Source organism: Aquarana catesbeiana, linkage group LG05 (assembly GCF_042186555.1).
Source record: "Aquarana catesbeiana isolate 2022-GZ linkage group LG05, ASM4218655v1, whole genome shotgun sequence".
Lineage (NCBI taxonomy): Eukaryota > Metazoa > Chordata > Amphibia > Anura > Ranidae > Aquarana > Aquarana catesbeiana.
This window is the reverse complement of record NC_133328.1, coordinates 154,714,814-154,728,580: the sequence shown is the minus strand read 5'-3', so window position 1 is coordinate 154,728,580 and position 13,767 is coordinate 154,714,814. Positions and strand designations below refer to the sequence as shown.

General features: G+C 41.0%; 1 protein-coding gene across 5 annotated transcripts in view; it reads left to right on the top strand.

Moving 5' to 3' along the window:
* GADL1 (glutamate decarboxylase like 1) overlaps window positions 1-13,767 on the top strand; it is a 464,941-nt gene that overhangs the window by 354,469 nt on the left and 96,705 nt on the right. For all 5 annotated transcript variants that reach the window (XM_073630286.1, XM_073630284.1, XM_073630287.1 and 2 more), the window contains 2 exons: window positions 3,893-3,944; window positions 9,849-9,938. In XM_073630286.1, coding sequence (XP_073486387.1) covers window positions 3,893-3,944; window positions 9,849-9,938 — 142 coding nt within the window. The remainder of the gene's footprint in view (window positions 1-3,892; window positions 3,945-9,848; window positions 9,939-13,767) is intronic.

Genomic DNA, 13,767 nt, shown 5'->3' with positions numbered 1-13,767 from the left:
AACCCCAGGGTCCCCAGGCATACAGCTCACAGAGAGCACCATTCCCCCAAATGCTAGGGCCCATAATCGGTGGGCAACAGGCTTGCATACAGTCCTCTCCAACAGCCTCCGTCCCGGCCAGGTCCGTGACAGGGTTAATACTCTAAGTTAAACTAGCATATACTGTAAACATGTTCAAAGAAAATAATTACAGTATTAGTCAATGACTCCAAATCTTTGGAACCTAATATTTGGTGTGTACATTTAAAGTTGTTTACAGTTCTGTATACTCATGCAAGCCACATTTGTAGAGGCTACAGATATCTTTTTTACTTTTAAAGGAGATGTAAATGATGATTTTTTTAGAATCATGCTTACCTTACTTACTAACAGTAAGAATATGAGCGATTGAACAGCACCGATTGTTCAGTTCTCACAGCTCCCTGAGCAGAGAGCTGCTGGCTGTCAGTAGCTCTCTGCTCTCCCCCTTCCTCACTCATTGGAGCTCTGGGTTGTAGAGGGGGCAGGAGCGGCCAACTCGGGCTCTCAGTGGCTTGCTGAGAGGCTGAGCCGGTGACGCTCCAGGTATGTGGACTTCATTGTCGCGATCTTGCCTGAGCCTGGACCAGCTCTGTGATGTCAGCTGACAGAGCGCTTCAGCCTGCTGCCTGCTGAGAATGGGTCACAGGAGTACAGAACAAACTGTACTCCAGCGATCCACAGGAGAAGTAGAGCCAAACAAGCTTTGACTATACTTCTTCTTTAACTGCTTCTATTCACATATGATTGTGTTACATTAGTTGCATGCAGCTGTTTGTAGGTGAGCTTTTAAGAAGTAAAAAAAATTCAGTAGGAACCAGTCAGAGACTTCATAGCTACACAATCTGCTTCTACTGCACCATGCAGAAAAAATATATGTAGCGCTGGTAGATTTTTAATCTACCGCTGATAGGTAAATCTTGTGGGGGACTTGTTAGAGGACGTTAGATTTGCCTCTGTTCCAGCTTGGCTGAGTTGCGTATAGTTCCGCACTGTGCAGGTGGGTGTCGTTGTCACCATGGGCTGGTGTTGGAAAGGCAACGTGTTGAAGCGTATGAGTGCTCCTCTGTCCCGGAGACAACTCGGTGGAGGTGGTCCTCCGAGTTGCATTCTGGGAGAGGGTATTTATGGGACAGACGCCATGTTTAGGGGTTCGTTTTCAGCCACCTGCTGGCCCGTATGCGTTACCACCTCGTGGTCCTCCGTTCCGGAGGCCCACGTCGCTGCGGCGTGTGGATGGGCCCAGAAGCCTTTCTGGGGCCTACCACAGCAGCAGAGGAATGGTCCTGAGCTGTCTATCCTGAGTGAAGAAGCTGGACAACCGAGGAGATCCCAGGGGAGGACCCGTCATGGAAGGATCATGCAGAGTGCTGGTCTGGAGAGGGGCCTGGTGACTCGGTTGGATGACGTATCCCGAAGTAATCTTACTGAATAGTACTGCCGGGTTGGCTTAAAGGTTCAAGTACTGTGTCTAACATTCATCGCAAACCAATACATCCTGTGGCAGAGGATCGTATGGGTTTTATTCCAAACAAGTCTGTGGCAGAGACTTTTGTTCGTGCTACGTACTGGCTGCTAGGCAAGTGAGAGAGGCCTATCCAGGCGGGAAAAGATTGAATCCTATAAGGGGAGTGCATTCAACTACAAGTGTTCAATTCCAAAGAATGTTCTAAAGAATACTAAGGAAAGGTATTTGAGCTTCCCTGCAACTTTCCTTCTGCCTCTTTCCTGCTATTTCCTTTATCACTTGTTCATTAAAGCATTGGAAAATATACTCAAGTGTTTGGTGCTTATACTGTCAAGAGGTAAACTCAACTGGACCCTAGACCCGGTGTCGGGTAAACAGAGGTGTCGAGAGTGAAGGTAACAGCCCGCTTTAAACCAGCAGCTCCACCGAGAGTTAGTGCTACATATAAATTTCTCTGCACATGTCCCCTTACCCAATAAAAATCAACTTGTGCCTATGGTAGCATTACCCAGTTCCCCCACACTTGTTGCCTACACAACCACATTTTGTACACTAAATCCTGGCCAGAGATATATCTAGATTCATTAGACCAGTCTTTAGATGGTTTTACTCACTGTGGGCACATTTTTGGTACCTAACTGGCATAGACCTTTGCTATCAAAGCCCATTCTCTTCAGATTCAATGTGTTACACATTTATAAATGACCTGCTACACATCATTGTTGTAAAGACTAGCGGTAAACTAAAGTGGATTTTTTATCAGCTAAAACAAGTTTGGTCTTTCGTCTCTGACCTCTCTCATTACCAAAGCATTTTTGCCAAACAGAACTGCCATCCACTGGATCTTTTTCCACTTTATGTACACCCCAGAGACTGTAGTTTTACAAATCCCACGAGGTAAACATTTGTTTAAAGTTCACCGACTTTTAGCATAATGGCTGTTGCTATTGATCTTTTGGAGTTCAAAACAAGTCCTTGACCTATATCCTTAACTCCACTTTTGTTAAAATTAGCATAAAATAGCATATAAAAAGCATATAAAAATGCTGCACAAGCCAGTTTATAATTTAATGCTATTAAAACTCACATTTTTTAAACTGCCATAAAAATATGATAACCTAAGGGCGCCCTGTACATCATTTATGCCCCCAGAAAAGTAATTGCTTCTGTGATTGGCTGACCAGTTTCATCAAGAGTCTCCACAAAGCTTCAAGTAAAGTTTTAGGCATCCCCCTACAAAAGAAATCTAAATTTTGGTGAGACATCCCCCTAGCACTTGTTACTAAAGGAGTGCAGATTTCCTTATCACAACACTGTGAGTGTACCAGGTGAATATAAGGAAGGCAGCCCCTCCCCTGTAGGAATCATTGTGGAAAGCAGATCATAAGACAAACAGCTATTTCTACAGTAGAGAAAAAGGTAGGACCCTCATACAAAGTTTATTGAAATCCTTGAAATGTACATACATAACCAATAGGGGATGGTTTCTTAATCAACAATCTTGGAGTTACACGTTAGCCAGTTTACTGCTACCACTGTATGTAGTGCACTGGTGGTTTTGGTGGGCTTTACACACATTTCCATCCACTGTAAATCTGACAAGTCGACTGTCAGCTGTCAGGTGGAGGCTTCTTTACACCTTGGTAACTGGTATATGTGTGCAGTATTTAGCTGTTTTCCTGGAGGTTGGCTTAAGCCGGACATGCTTGGATCGAAGTTGAGCAGAGATCGATTTGTGTACAGGCAGCCTGTCTGGATTTTCCCAAGCAATTAATTCCTGGCATAGCTGGCAACACTAATAAATGTGTTTTGCCAGCAAGAAAGGCTCTGCACTGGTAGAACACAATAGCGCTGCAATTAAGCAATTTTGTTTCCTTCCACCCATGGTGGAAGGAAACAAAATTACATAATCTATGGCCTGCCTTACAGTATCTAATAGTGTCTGGTACTGAGTTTGCATATCAGCATATCTAGGAAAGTAAGTAGAAGAGATCCTGGTCGGTTTCTTATTTAATTTCAAAACCCTGCTTTTAATTAGACTAAGGTCAGTCTTTATTAAGTCAGAGTTTGCATCAGCTCCAATTGCAGAATGTACAGTAAGTTATGTTTTATATTTTATTGAAACATATATGAAGTATTACGTGCATATTGCATTCACTTCTAATTTATGGTGTCTTTGAAAGTCTAGAATTTCTTAATAATTCCTCCTTCTATTACATTTTATATTCTATGCATACTCTATCCTATCTCATTATGTTCATGTAACAATTAGAAGTAAAGTTACATACACGCCTTAGGGTTCCATGTTCTTCTTAATATTCACCTGATGTCCGTAAAAAATGGAAAGCATAATGTTCCATACCCCTGGCCATCACATATAAGCTGTCATTTTCCTTTATTTTGCAGATATCTAGCAAATGAAATCAAGAAAAGAGACGGGTTTGAACTTCTCTGGGAGGTGTGTAATGTTTTTTCTCTTTTATCTTTTAATTAAGTAATTCTACTAATGTCAATTTAAGTGATTTGATCTCAAAATGAAATACTTGAAATAAAACACTAATAATTTATTACAAAATCAAAGAGCATAGTGAGGCGTATGCTTTAGAAGCCAATTATTATACAATGTTTTAATAATCTGACTAAACTATAGTGTTCAAAACTAGTACATGGTAGGTTAATATGAGCAATATGAACCACATTCCCTTTTCTGAACTAGGTCATGTCATAAATTAAAGCCCAAGTTTAAGTTTGGCACAGACCTCTCCATTGCTAGTTTAAGGTTTTATGAATCCCAAAAGGGCCCCTCAAAATAAATGAATGGCACTAAATGCTATTATAATAACCTTGAATTGGATGTGCTTCCCGGACCTCTGATCTTAGGTTGTCTCTGTACTGTCATTGTAGGGGTTCCTTCACACCTATGCATTTGCAGTCACATACACTTATACGTGTTGAAGGGCACTGTTGATGTGTTATATCATAAAAAATATTGAATTGCGCTAATAAAAAACTAGTGTGCATACAAGTGACGATCAGTTCCCCTTTGAGGTGAATTCCAAATAAATGTGTAAACATATAAATTATATAAATTGACAATATATAAATAGAATGACAGATATATAAATCATCAAAAGTGCAATCTTGATGTGCAACGGTGAAAGAAATACTTGTGTAAGTCCATATGAAACAAGATGAATCACCCAAGTGTTTGTTAGAATACGGTTGAGGTCCTGCTGAGTGAGGACAAGGTGCTTAGGTCCACCACCACATACAGAGTGACTGGCCGCTTAACAGAAACTCATGACCCCCGTTACAGAGGGTCTGAGTGAGCTGTTAGATCTGATTGCTCCGGACCACCACCGAAAAACCGAGATTTGGCACTGGGATGGAAGGTCAGGGGCCTTGATGGGGATGGATGGATCAGCAGGAAGTCAGGCTCTCAGCAGAGTGATATAACCATCACTCCACTCTCCCGGCTGTTGATGTGTTATACCATGCATTGTGACAACCAAGGGATACCAGTATATTCAAGAATAGAGAGTGTCCATGCTACATGTGTGCTGAAAATTACACAAAAATGCATGATGCATTAATTTTTGTTCATTTTACCTTTTTTTTTTAATGTACTTGAAAACACAGGTTACTGCTATTTGAAATACTGCATGTATGCATATCTTTTTTTCTTTAAAGGGACCTTGTCACCAGACTAATCATTCAACAAAAATCATTCAACAAAAATCTTCTTATAGGATCATATGTGCATTTAATGTATTTTATTAATGTTATTTACCTGTAAAAGTTTCCCTTGTGTAGACATTCAAAAGCCCTGACAGTGCTGCTGTTTGGAGCCACCATCTTGGGTGTGATGTCAAGAGACTCAGAGCTGTCAACCAAATAACACTGTAGTATAGTATTTTAGCAGAATAGGTAATCACACAAATGATAAGCCAGGGGGAAATTGTAACTTGCAGTTTACTAAACAGGTGCAAAGTTAGAAGCAGTAATGCACCATAGGTTCAGGATGTAAAGAAACATGCATATTCTGTAAATCAAGCGAGGAAAATGTTCCCAAAATTAAAATGCATCAGAATTCATATGTAACAACTGGTCAAAGTTTGACTATTGAAATTACATTTTTTAAACATACACTTTATTACCAAAAGTATTGGGACGCCTGCCTTTACACGCATATAAACTTTAATGGCATCCCAGTCTTAGTCCATAGGGTTCAATATTGAGTTGGAAGGGAAGAAAGGGCCAAACCGGCATAATGTATCACAATTTATTAAGTAAAATACTCACAAGTGGGTGATGGGGAGAGAGAGGATGACAGTCCCCAGTGGATTGCAATGAGCTGGGAGCTGTGTGATATTCCTTTAGGGTCCTTTCACACTGGGGCAGTTTGCAGGCGCTATTGTGCTAATAATAGCGCCTGCAAACCGACCCGAAACAGCCGCTGCTTTAATTCCAGTGTGAAAGCCCCGAGGGCTTTCACACTGGAGTGATGCGCTGGCAGGATGGTAAAAAAAGTCCTGCCAGCAGCATCTTCGGAGCGGTGAAGGAGCGGAGTGTATACCGCTCCTTTACCGCTCCTGCCCATTGAAATCAACGGGACGGCTATACTGCCGGCAGAGGCGCTTTGCGGTGGTTTTAACCCTTTCTCGCCCGCTAGCAGGGGGGGTAAAACCGCCCCGCTAGCGGCCGCATACCGACGATACAGCGCCGCTTACAATAGCGGCGCTTTACCACCGTCAACGCCCCCACCCCAGTGTGAAAGGGCTCTATATGTTTATCCAAAGATGATGTGTCCAGCTGCAGTAGTGAGAGGAGCTGTCAGTTCAACTGCTGTGTGAGCCAATTGGGACGGGTTTCGGATATTTCTGGATATACCATCAGGGCCACAGAGGGTAGGCTGATACCGGTCTCCCTGCACGGACTCCAGGCTCATCTTGCTCCCCACCAAAGCTGGCTTTCTTCTCCACCAAGAACTAGGACTACCACACAGTTCCCTGCTCATTACAATCCACTGCGGACTGTCATCCTCTCTCTCCCCCTCACCCGCTTGTGAGTTCTATTTGTTTTATATGGTATTTTACTTAATAAATTGTGCTACACTATGCCGGTTTGGCTCTTTCTTCCCTTCCTATTTTACAGATTGTGGATTTCCATCCCACAAATTAAAGCAGCCTTGCCAGCACCACAGTGTCGGCCATTTTCTACTAATTTACATTTTTATTCCTATATCCCTGGGAATAAGTATCTTTCAATACCTCTTTTTTTACCTGGTATATGACATTTTATCACTACAGGATGGGCACAGTGTTAGCACTGAAATGTTTTTTGGTTATGGTTCAATATTGAGTTGGCCCATTCTTTGCAGCTATAACAGCTTCAACTCTTCTGGGAAGGCTGTCCACAAGTTTTAGGAGTGTGCCTATGGAAATGTTTGACCATTCTGCTAGAAGATCGTTTGTGACATAAGACACTGATGTGGACGAGAAGGCCTGGCTCACAGTCTCCGCTCTAATTCATCCCAAACATGTTATATCGGGTTGAGGTCAGGACTCTGTGTAGACCAGTCACATTCCTCCACCCCAAACTGGTTCATACATGTCTTTATGGACCTTGTTTGTGCACTGGTGCACAGTCATGTTGGAACAGGAAGGGGCCATCCCCAAACTGTTCCCACAAAGTTGGGAGCATGAAATTGTTCAAAACATCTTGGTATGCTGATGCCTTAAGTGTTCCCTTCACTGGAACTAAGGGACCAAGCCCAACCCCTGAAAAACAACCCCACACCATAATCCCCCCTCCACCAAATGATTTGGACCGGTGCACAAAGCAAGGTCCATAAAGACATTGAAGAGCAAGTTTGGTGTGAAGGAACTTGACTGGCCTGCACAGAGTATAAAATATTACATGTTGTTTTTGGTGATAGACATTTACTATAGTCATTGGTATTAAGGGAATATCTATAAATATTGGTTTACACTTTGAAGCACAAAGTATTTAAGATATACAGTAGATATACACATAGTGCTTTATTATTTTTCAGCACAACATCTTTTACTTTACATACTTACCTTCGGTGTGGGAACACATAACAGTTGTTTGCAGCTGTGGGCATTTTAAATTTCATAAGCACACTAGCACTATAGTTTAGTAGCGGTGGTACAGGAATCATATTGCATTAATTTGTTTAAGCATGTAAAATACTTCCTTTTACCTGTCATTTTTTTAAGTTGGTGACAGGGTCTCTTTAAAGCACCATGCTGCAAAGCCAAACAGAACAGGTTAGATTTTATACTTTGGCATTGTTATTGAAATTAGGAAAGAAAAAGCATGACCTGCTCCTGCTTACACCAAACATGTGGGCTGGTATCCTCATGGCTGAAGGGCCGTCAAAAGTGTGCCCCTCTCCTATTGTGAAATAATCCCATATACTTTTCTGAACTGGGATTAAAAGATCACAAGGACAGAGTCAGTAAACCTACCTATATGGATTTTGAGCAAGTAAGTCACACATAAATCCTCACTATAAGCTAGCACCACCTTCTAAGTACCAAGGGCACCAAATTGCCCATTATCCAAAACGTTGTTCTGTTTTAGAAGAGCTACTGAGATATGCGTCTGTATTAGATGGCCCAGTTCTTAGAGGAAAAAAATATTATTTTATTGGCTTCATCTGTCTAGATGAAGAATCAGTTATCTAACTCCGCCCAAACTCTTACCAAGCATTAGGGCAAATGCATTCACTTTTCCGTATACTTGTTTAGCACACTCCAGCCAAATGTTAATATTAAGTGCTATAATATGTCACTCTCATGAGATATTATTGTAGAATTATATTGGTCTATGGGTCTTTATCCTAATCCTGCATCACTACCTACTGTAGGTGAGTCTCTGGCTCAAAACAAACATGCAGTAGATAAGTTCAGACTTCAATAGCTGCTGAATGAATGAGCATGTAGTTCAGCCCCAGGGGCTGTATCTTCTAAAAGAAAGTCAGCAATAGTAGTATTAATTTTTCTTTATTTACTTTAATTTTAACCCAAGATTAAAAAAATGTAATTTATTGCATCCTTAGATGGCATTGTTGTATTAGTATATTTTGTTTCTTCTTTCATTATTTATATATATATTTTTTAAGTGTGATCTATTGCCTGTTGATCTAGCCAGTAGCACGCTTCTTGTTCTTGGATGACAACACTCACTTACTGTACTGTATCTATGGAGGAGTAACATAATCACAATAGGATAGGAAGTGTATTAGGACAACAAAACATCTCTCCTCTCCACTTATCTATAACAACTATCCCAACAGGGAGAAGGTGTTTTTTTTAGTCCACAAAAAAAAAAGGATTTAGGTTCAGAGCATCAAAAGGTACAAGGACATCTTGGTTTTGGTTTGTATCAACAGGTATTTTCCTGTAGAACATGTACTTAGTTTGAGGGAAAAAAAGAAAAGAAAACAAAGTGCTGCTGCTGATTCACTCTCATGCAGATCGCACTCTCCCCAGAGTTTCAAGGACCCTTGAAAAAGTTACGTGTCAGTGATGATACGTGTGGGGAGAATTAGCCTGTAACGCTCTGGGGAGAGTGCGATCTGCATGAGAGTGAATCAGCAGCAGCACGGAGTAGCACGGAGCTGAATGTGACTGACCATTAACCTACAAATGCGATCTATGTCTAAGGGAGCATGTGAGTGAAAGCAAGTGGGTCTTTGTGTTATCTATACTCTGGTTGATATATGTGCAATGGTATCTTTTCACAATTTTATCTCTTATATGGGGGAAGACCAGTAGAAGCTGAGAAATAACTTATCTATGCTGGCGGCTGATTAGAAATAAGCCGATCTACCACTGATACAGACTCACTAAGCCTTGGTTCAAAAGAAGAGGAGGTATCATTTTAACTTTAATTGGTGGACTAATCACTATTATTATTTGAGGTGGATTTTACTTTGATCACATTTTTTATATTAGTATTCACTGGAAAAAGGTCTTGGAAGTGTGTAATAAGGGAACCTTATAAATTGGTTCGAAACACAATATCTCCTAAATATTTTTACATATGTGTCTATTTATTTTTAGTTGTCACTGTTTATTGTTTAAACAAAAAAATTGTATACAATGTTTCACTTATTTTAGAAGTGTATGATAAGCACGAGAGGCAGTATAACACCAATTAGATAATACGAGCGCATCACTTTATTTATTTTTATACAAAAACTGTGGGGTGTCACTAATTGATTGCAGCTGTATTACTTTTTCACAATCGATATATTTTTTTCCACTTCAGCGCTTTAGTAATTACATAACTATTTTTCTATACATTTAACATGTTTGTTTTTCTTTTACAGCCAGAGTATGCAAATATATGCTTTTGGTACATTCCGCCAAGCTTAAGAGACATGGAGAAGGGACCAGAATACTGGCAGCATCTTAACCAGGTAAGACTAAATTCTATCAAAGTCGTAGCTATAAAAGATGAAAAATACAGGAAATTTGTCATTGTTTATAGCTTATTAAGTTTTTGCTTCCCCCATGTGGTAAATGTGAATGAATGCAAGCTACTAAAAGAGAAGAATTCAGTAAATGTTTCTGCACAAACTATATTTACATATTTATCAGGTATATGGATCCTTTTCTAGCGTTAATCAGCTTAGATTGCAGAAGGTTTGTATAAAAATTTAGAGCTGATTATAATGGAATTTTAGAATCAGCTTTGTTTTGTTGTTTTCAGCACCAGGATAATATTGCCATATCTTTATTTTACATGAATGATTAATGTGAACTCTATTAGGCTCACAAAATAATGCAAAATGTGGTAACCTATGACAATCACTGATTGCACCACAATAAAACAAAATTTAGTTGGTTATATCATTGTGTTCTATGCACTGTTTTAATAATTCAGTCTGTTTATTTATTACCCAAAGTTGTTTTACTATACAGCCATTGTTTTTAAGGACAGAGGCTATGTGGGAAGCCAATTTTTCAAAAATTAGTTCTTCTATTACCAAAGCCATCTAATAGATTTGTTTTAGGTACAATTCTTAGATCTGGGGTTTGGCTTTTTTTCTTTTTTTTTAACTTAAAGTTTTATTGGGTATTACATATTTTACATGTACAGTACAGAAGTTTTAAGACAATGTTGATGTAGTACAGAGGGTGTATAACAGAAAAAACAAAGCATGTACAGTCTCGTTATAGTATTTTCCAGGAGTTATATATCGCAGACCGGGGTATCAATCCTATGGGGGGCGGGGAAAAGATTTGATTGGGTAATATGTAGCTTTAACCAGTAGGTATGGAGAGCAGAGGAGGACGTGAGTTAGCAAAGAGGCTAGTGTCATCAGATGTTGTATATTGGTAGTGTTATTAACAAGCTGTGGATTCAGGTGATGTCCAGGTTGGAGTAGATTAACCAAGGGGCCCAGTTCTTTTGGAATTTGGTTAGGTTTAGGTTTGCTTTGGGGATCATGAGTTCCATCTGGAGATGTTGGGTAAGAATTTGGTGTACCATCTGAATAGAGGGCAAAGAGTTGCTGTTCCAGTTTCTGGCTATAGAGAGCCTGGCCACAATTAGGATGTGGGTGAGGACAGCATTGTATAAGGAGTCTCAAGCCTCTAGTCCCACTCCAAGTAATGCTAGCTGGGGTGTGATCTTTGTGGAAATTTCTGTGAGATTGTAGAAAAGGGTTTGAATAGATTACCAAAAGGGAAGGAGTGAGGGACTGGACCACCATATATGTACTGTAGATCAGGTGCCTCCACATTCCCTCCAGCAGCCAGATGGATGTAGGGGTAAGAACCAGGCTAATCTTGTAGGTGTGTAGTACCAGTGATGTACTATTTTTTTTTCTCAGTTTCCCAGTGTGAGAGGCATCTAGAAACTTTCAGGGTGAAGCAAGAAGCTTGGTGCCAGGATGTTAGGTCTATCGAGAAATGTAGGGTTTGTTCCCATTTTTCCATTGAAGGTAGTTTCTCGGGATTCTGTGTGGAGTCAAGCGCCTTGTAGAAATGTGAGGATCCTTTTTGAGCTCCATATTTTGATTGTTGCATTTATTGTGGCTAAGAAGGATGGTGCAGGATGACGTTGCATCCAAATAGCAGCTAGTAGGGGTTTGGCTGAGTTCCTGAGGGCCGCCTCCTCTATCTGCACCCACAAAGGGTGAGAGTTGGTTGACCACCAGTGTTGAGCTTGATTTAAGAGGAGAGCTTTATAATAGTTCTTGAGGTTAGGGGCACCCATTCCTGCTTTGGACGGCATGGTGCACACAGTGGTTTGTTTAACTCGGGGGGGCTTGCCATGCCATATGAAGTTGTTGAGGGTGTGCTGAAGCATGTCTAGTTGAGAAGATGAAAGCAGAACTGGGAGAGTTTGAAAAAAAATACAGGAGGTGGGGCAGGAGAAACATTTTGGCTAGTGCTATTCTGCCAGCCCAAGATGCCCAGGTGGAGCGGAGAGAGGAGCAGATGTCTGACAACTTCTTGAGAAGCGCTTCATAATTTGTGCGGTGGGTAATGCATGAGGGGACAGTTAACTGTATCCATAAATAGGTAAGCATTGAAGATGGGGCCCATGGAAACGGGGATAGGCGAGTGAGAGTTGATTTTGTAATTTTGTCTAGGCAGATAGCGATCAGATTGGATTTAGAGCAATTTACTTTGTATAATGAGAGCAGGCTGAAGTGTGTGAGAAAGTAATGGAGTGCTGGAAAGAACTGGAGAGGTTTAGTCACAACTACGATGACATTGTCATCGTATAGTCCCAATTTGTGGGTAGTGTCTAGTGCCAGGGGGTGGGACCATATGGCTGCTGCAAGGGGTGCCACCACTAGGGCGAATACTAGTGGGGAGAGGGGACACCCTTGTCTTGTGCCATTTGAGATCATAAAAGGGTCAGAGGTCATACCAGATGTTCACACTTTTGCAGATGAGTGGGAGTATAGAGCTAGTACTGCTGTGTGTATGTTGCCCACAAAACCACATTTTTGGAGCACTGATCTAAGGTAGGACCAGTGGACTCTGTCAAACGCCTTCTGTGCATCCAAGGAAAGGAGCAGAGAAGGCGTTTTGTGAGTTTCAGCCCATTGTATGAGGTCTAGGAACCTCTTAGTGCCATCGGATGCCTGTCGTTTTGGCATAAAGCCTACTTGGTCTGCGTGTACGAGTGTGGGGATACAGAGTGAAATACGGGAGGCAGGTATTTTTGCATATATTTTAATATCTGAGTTCAGGAGTGAGATGAGTCGGTAATTGGCTGGGTCATTGTGAGGTTTACCAGGTTTTGGGATGGTAACAATAAGGGCCTCTAAGGATTCTTTTGGGATGTCTCCTGTATGCATAATACGATTAAAAGAATTGCATAGATGGGGTGATAGAATATATGCATAGGTTTTGAAGTACTCATTCCAGTAGCCATCTGGACCGGAGCTTTGTGTAGGGGTAAGGAGCAAAATGTTTTTATAATTGCAGATATTGGAGCATTAAGGTCCACTAGTTGGTCAGCGGTTAGGGTAGGTAGGCGTAACGAGTCTAGAAAATTGGAGATTTGAGTGGGCTCAAGATTAGGAGCTGCTGTGGAGGTGTTTAAGTTATACAGGGATGAGTAGAAGTTCCTGAAGCAGTTGGCAATGTCTGTTGGGTTGCTAACCCTGTGTCCTTGCGCCGTGTGCATGTATGGGATCTTAGAGGTGGCTGCTTTCCTTTTCACTTGTTTGGCTAGGAGAGCACCTGGTCTATTTCCCGACGTGTACCAATTAATTTTTAATCGTTTAATGTGGTAGTCAAATGAGGCGTAAAAGAAGGTGCGAAGTTCTTCTCTAAGGCTGTGTAAACGTGCAGTGTCTACATCGTTAGGGGAGGTTTTGTTTGATTTTTCAAGTTGTCGTATCTGATCAAGAAAGTTGTTATATTTCTCAGCTCGCATACATTTTTCATGGGCCCCAAGCTTGAGGAGAACTACTCTCATGAAGGCTTTGTGTGAGTTCCATAGCAGTACATAGTTCGATACAGAGTTCACATTATGAACAAAATAATTAAATAATTCAAAAATAGTTCCTGCTTGATCTTTTCCTGACACTTGGGTTGGGATAAAAGGGAGGTATTCATAAGCCATATGGTGGAGCGTTTACCGTTCTGTGTGGTTGAGATAGTGACCACACAGAACGTAGCACACTTCGTGCCAGGGGTGTTTGATAACAGAAAGATAATGAATCAAACAGTTAAGCAAATTATAAAATAATAGTCCACTATCCAGGGCTCAGGTCAGAT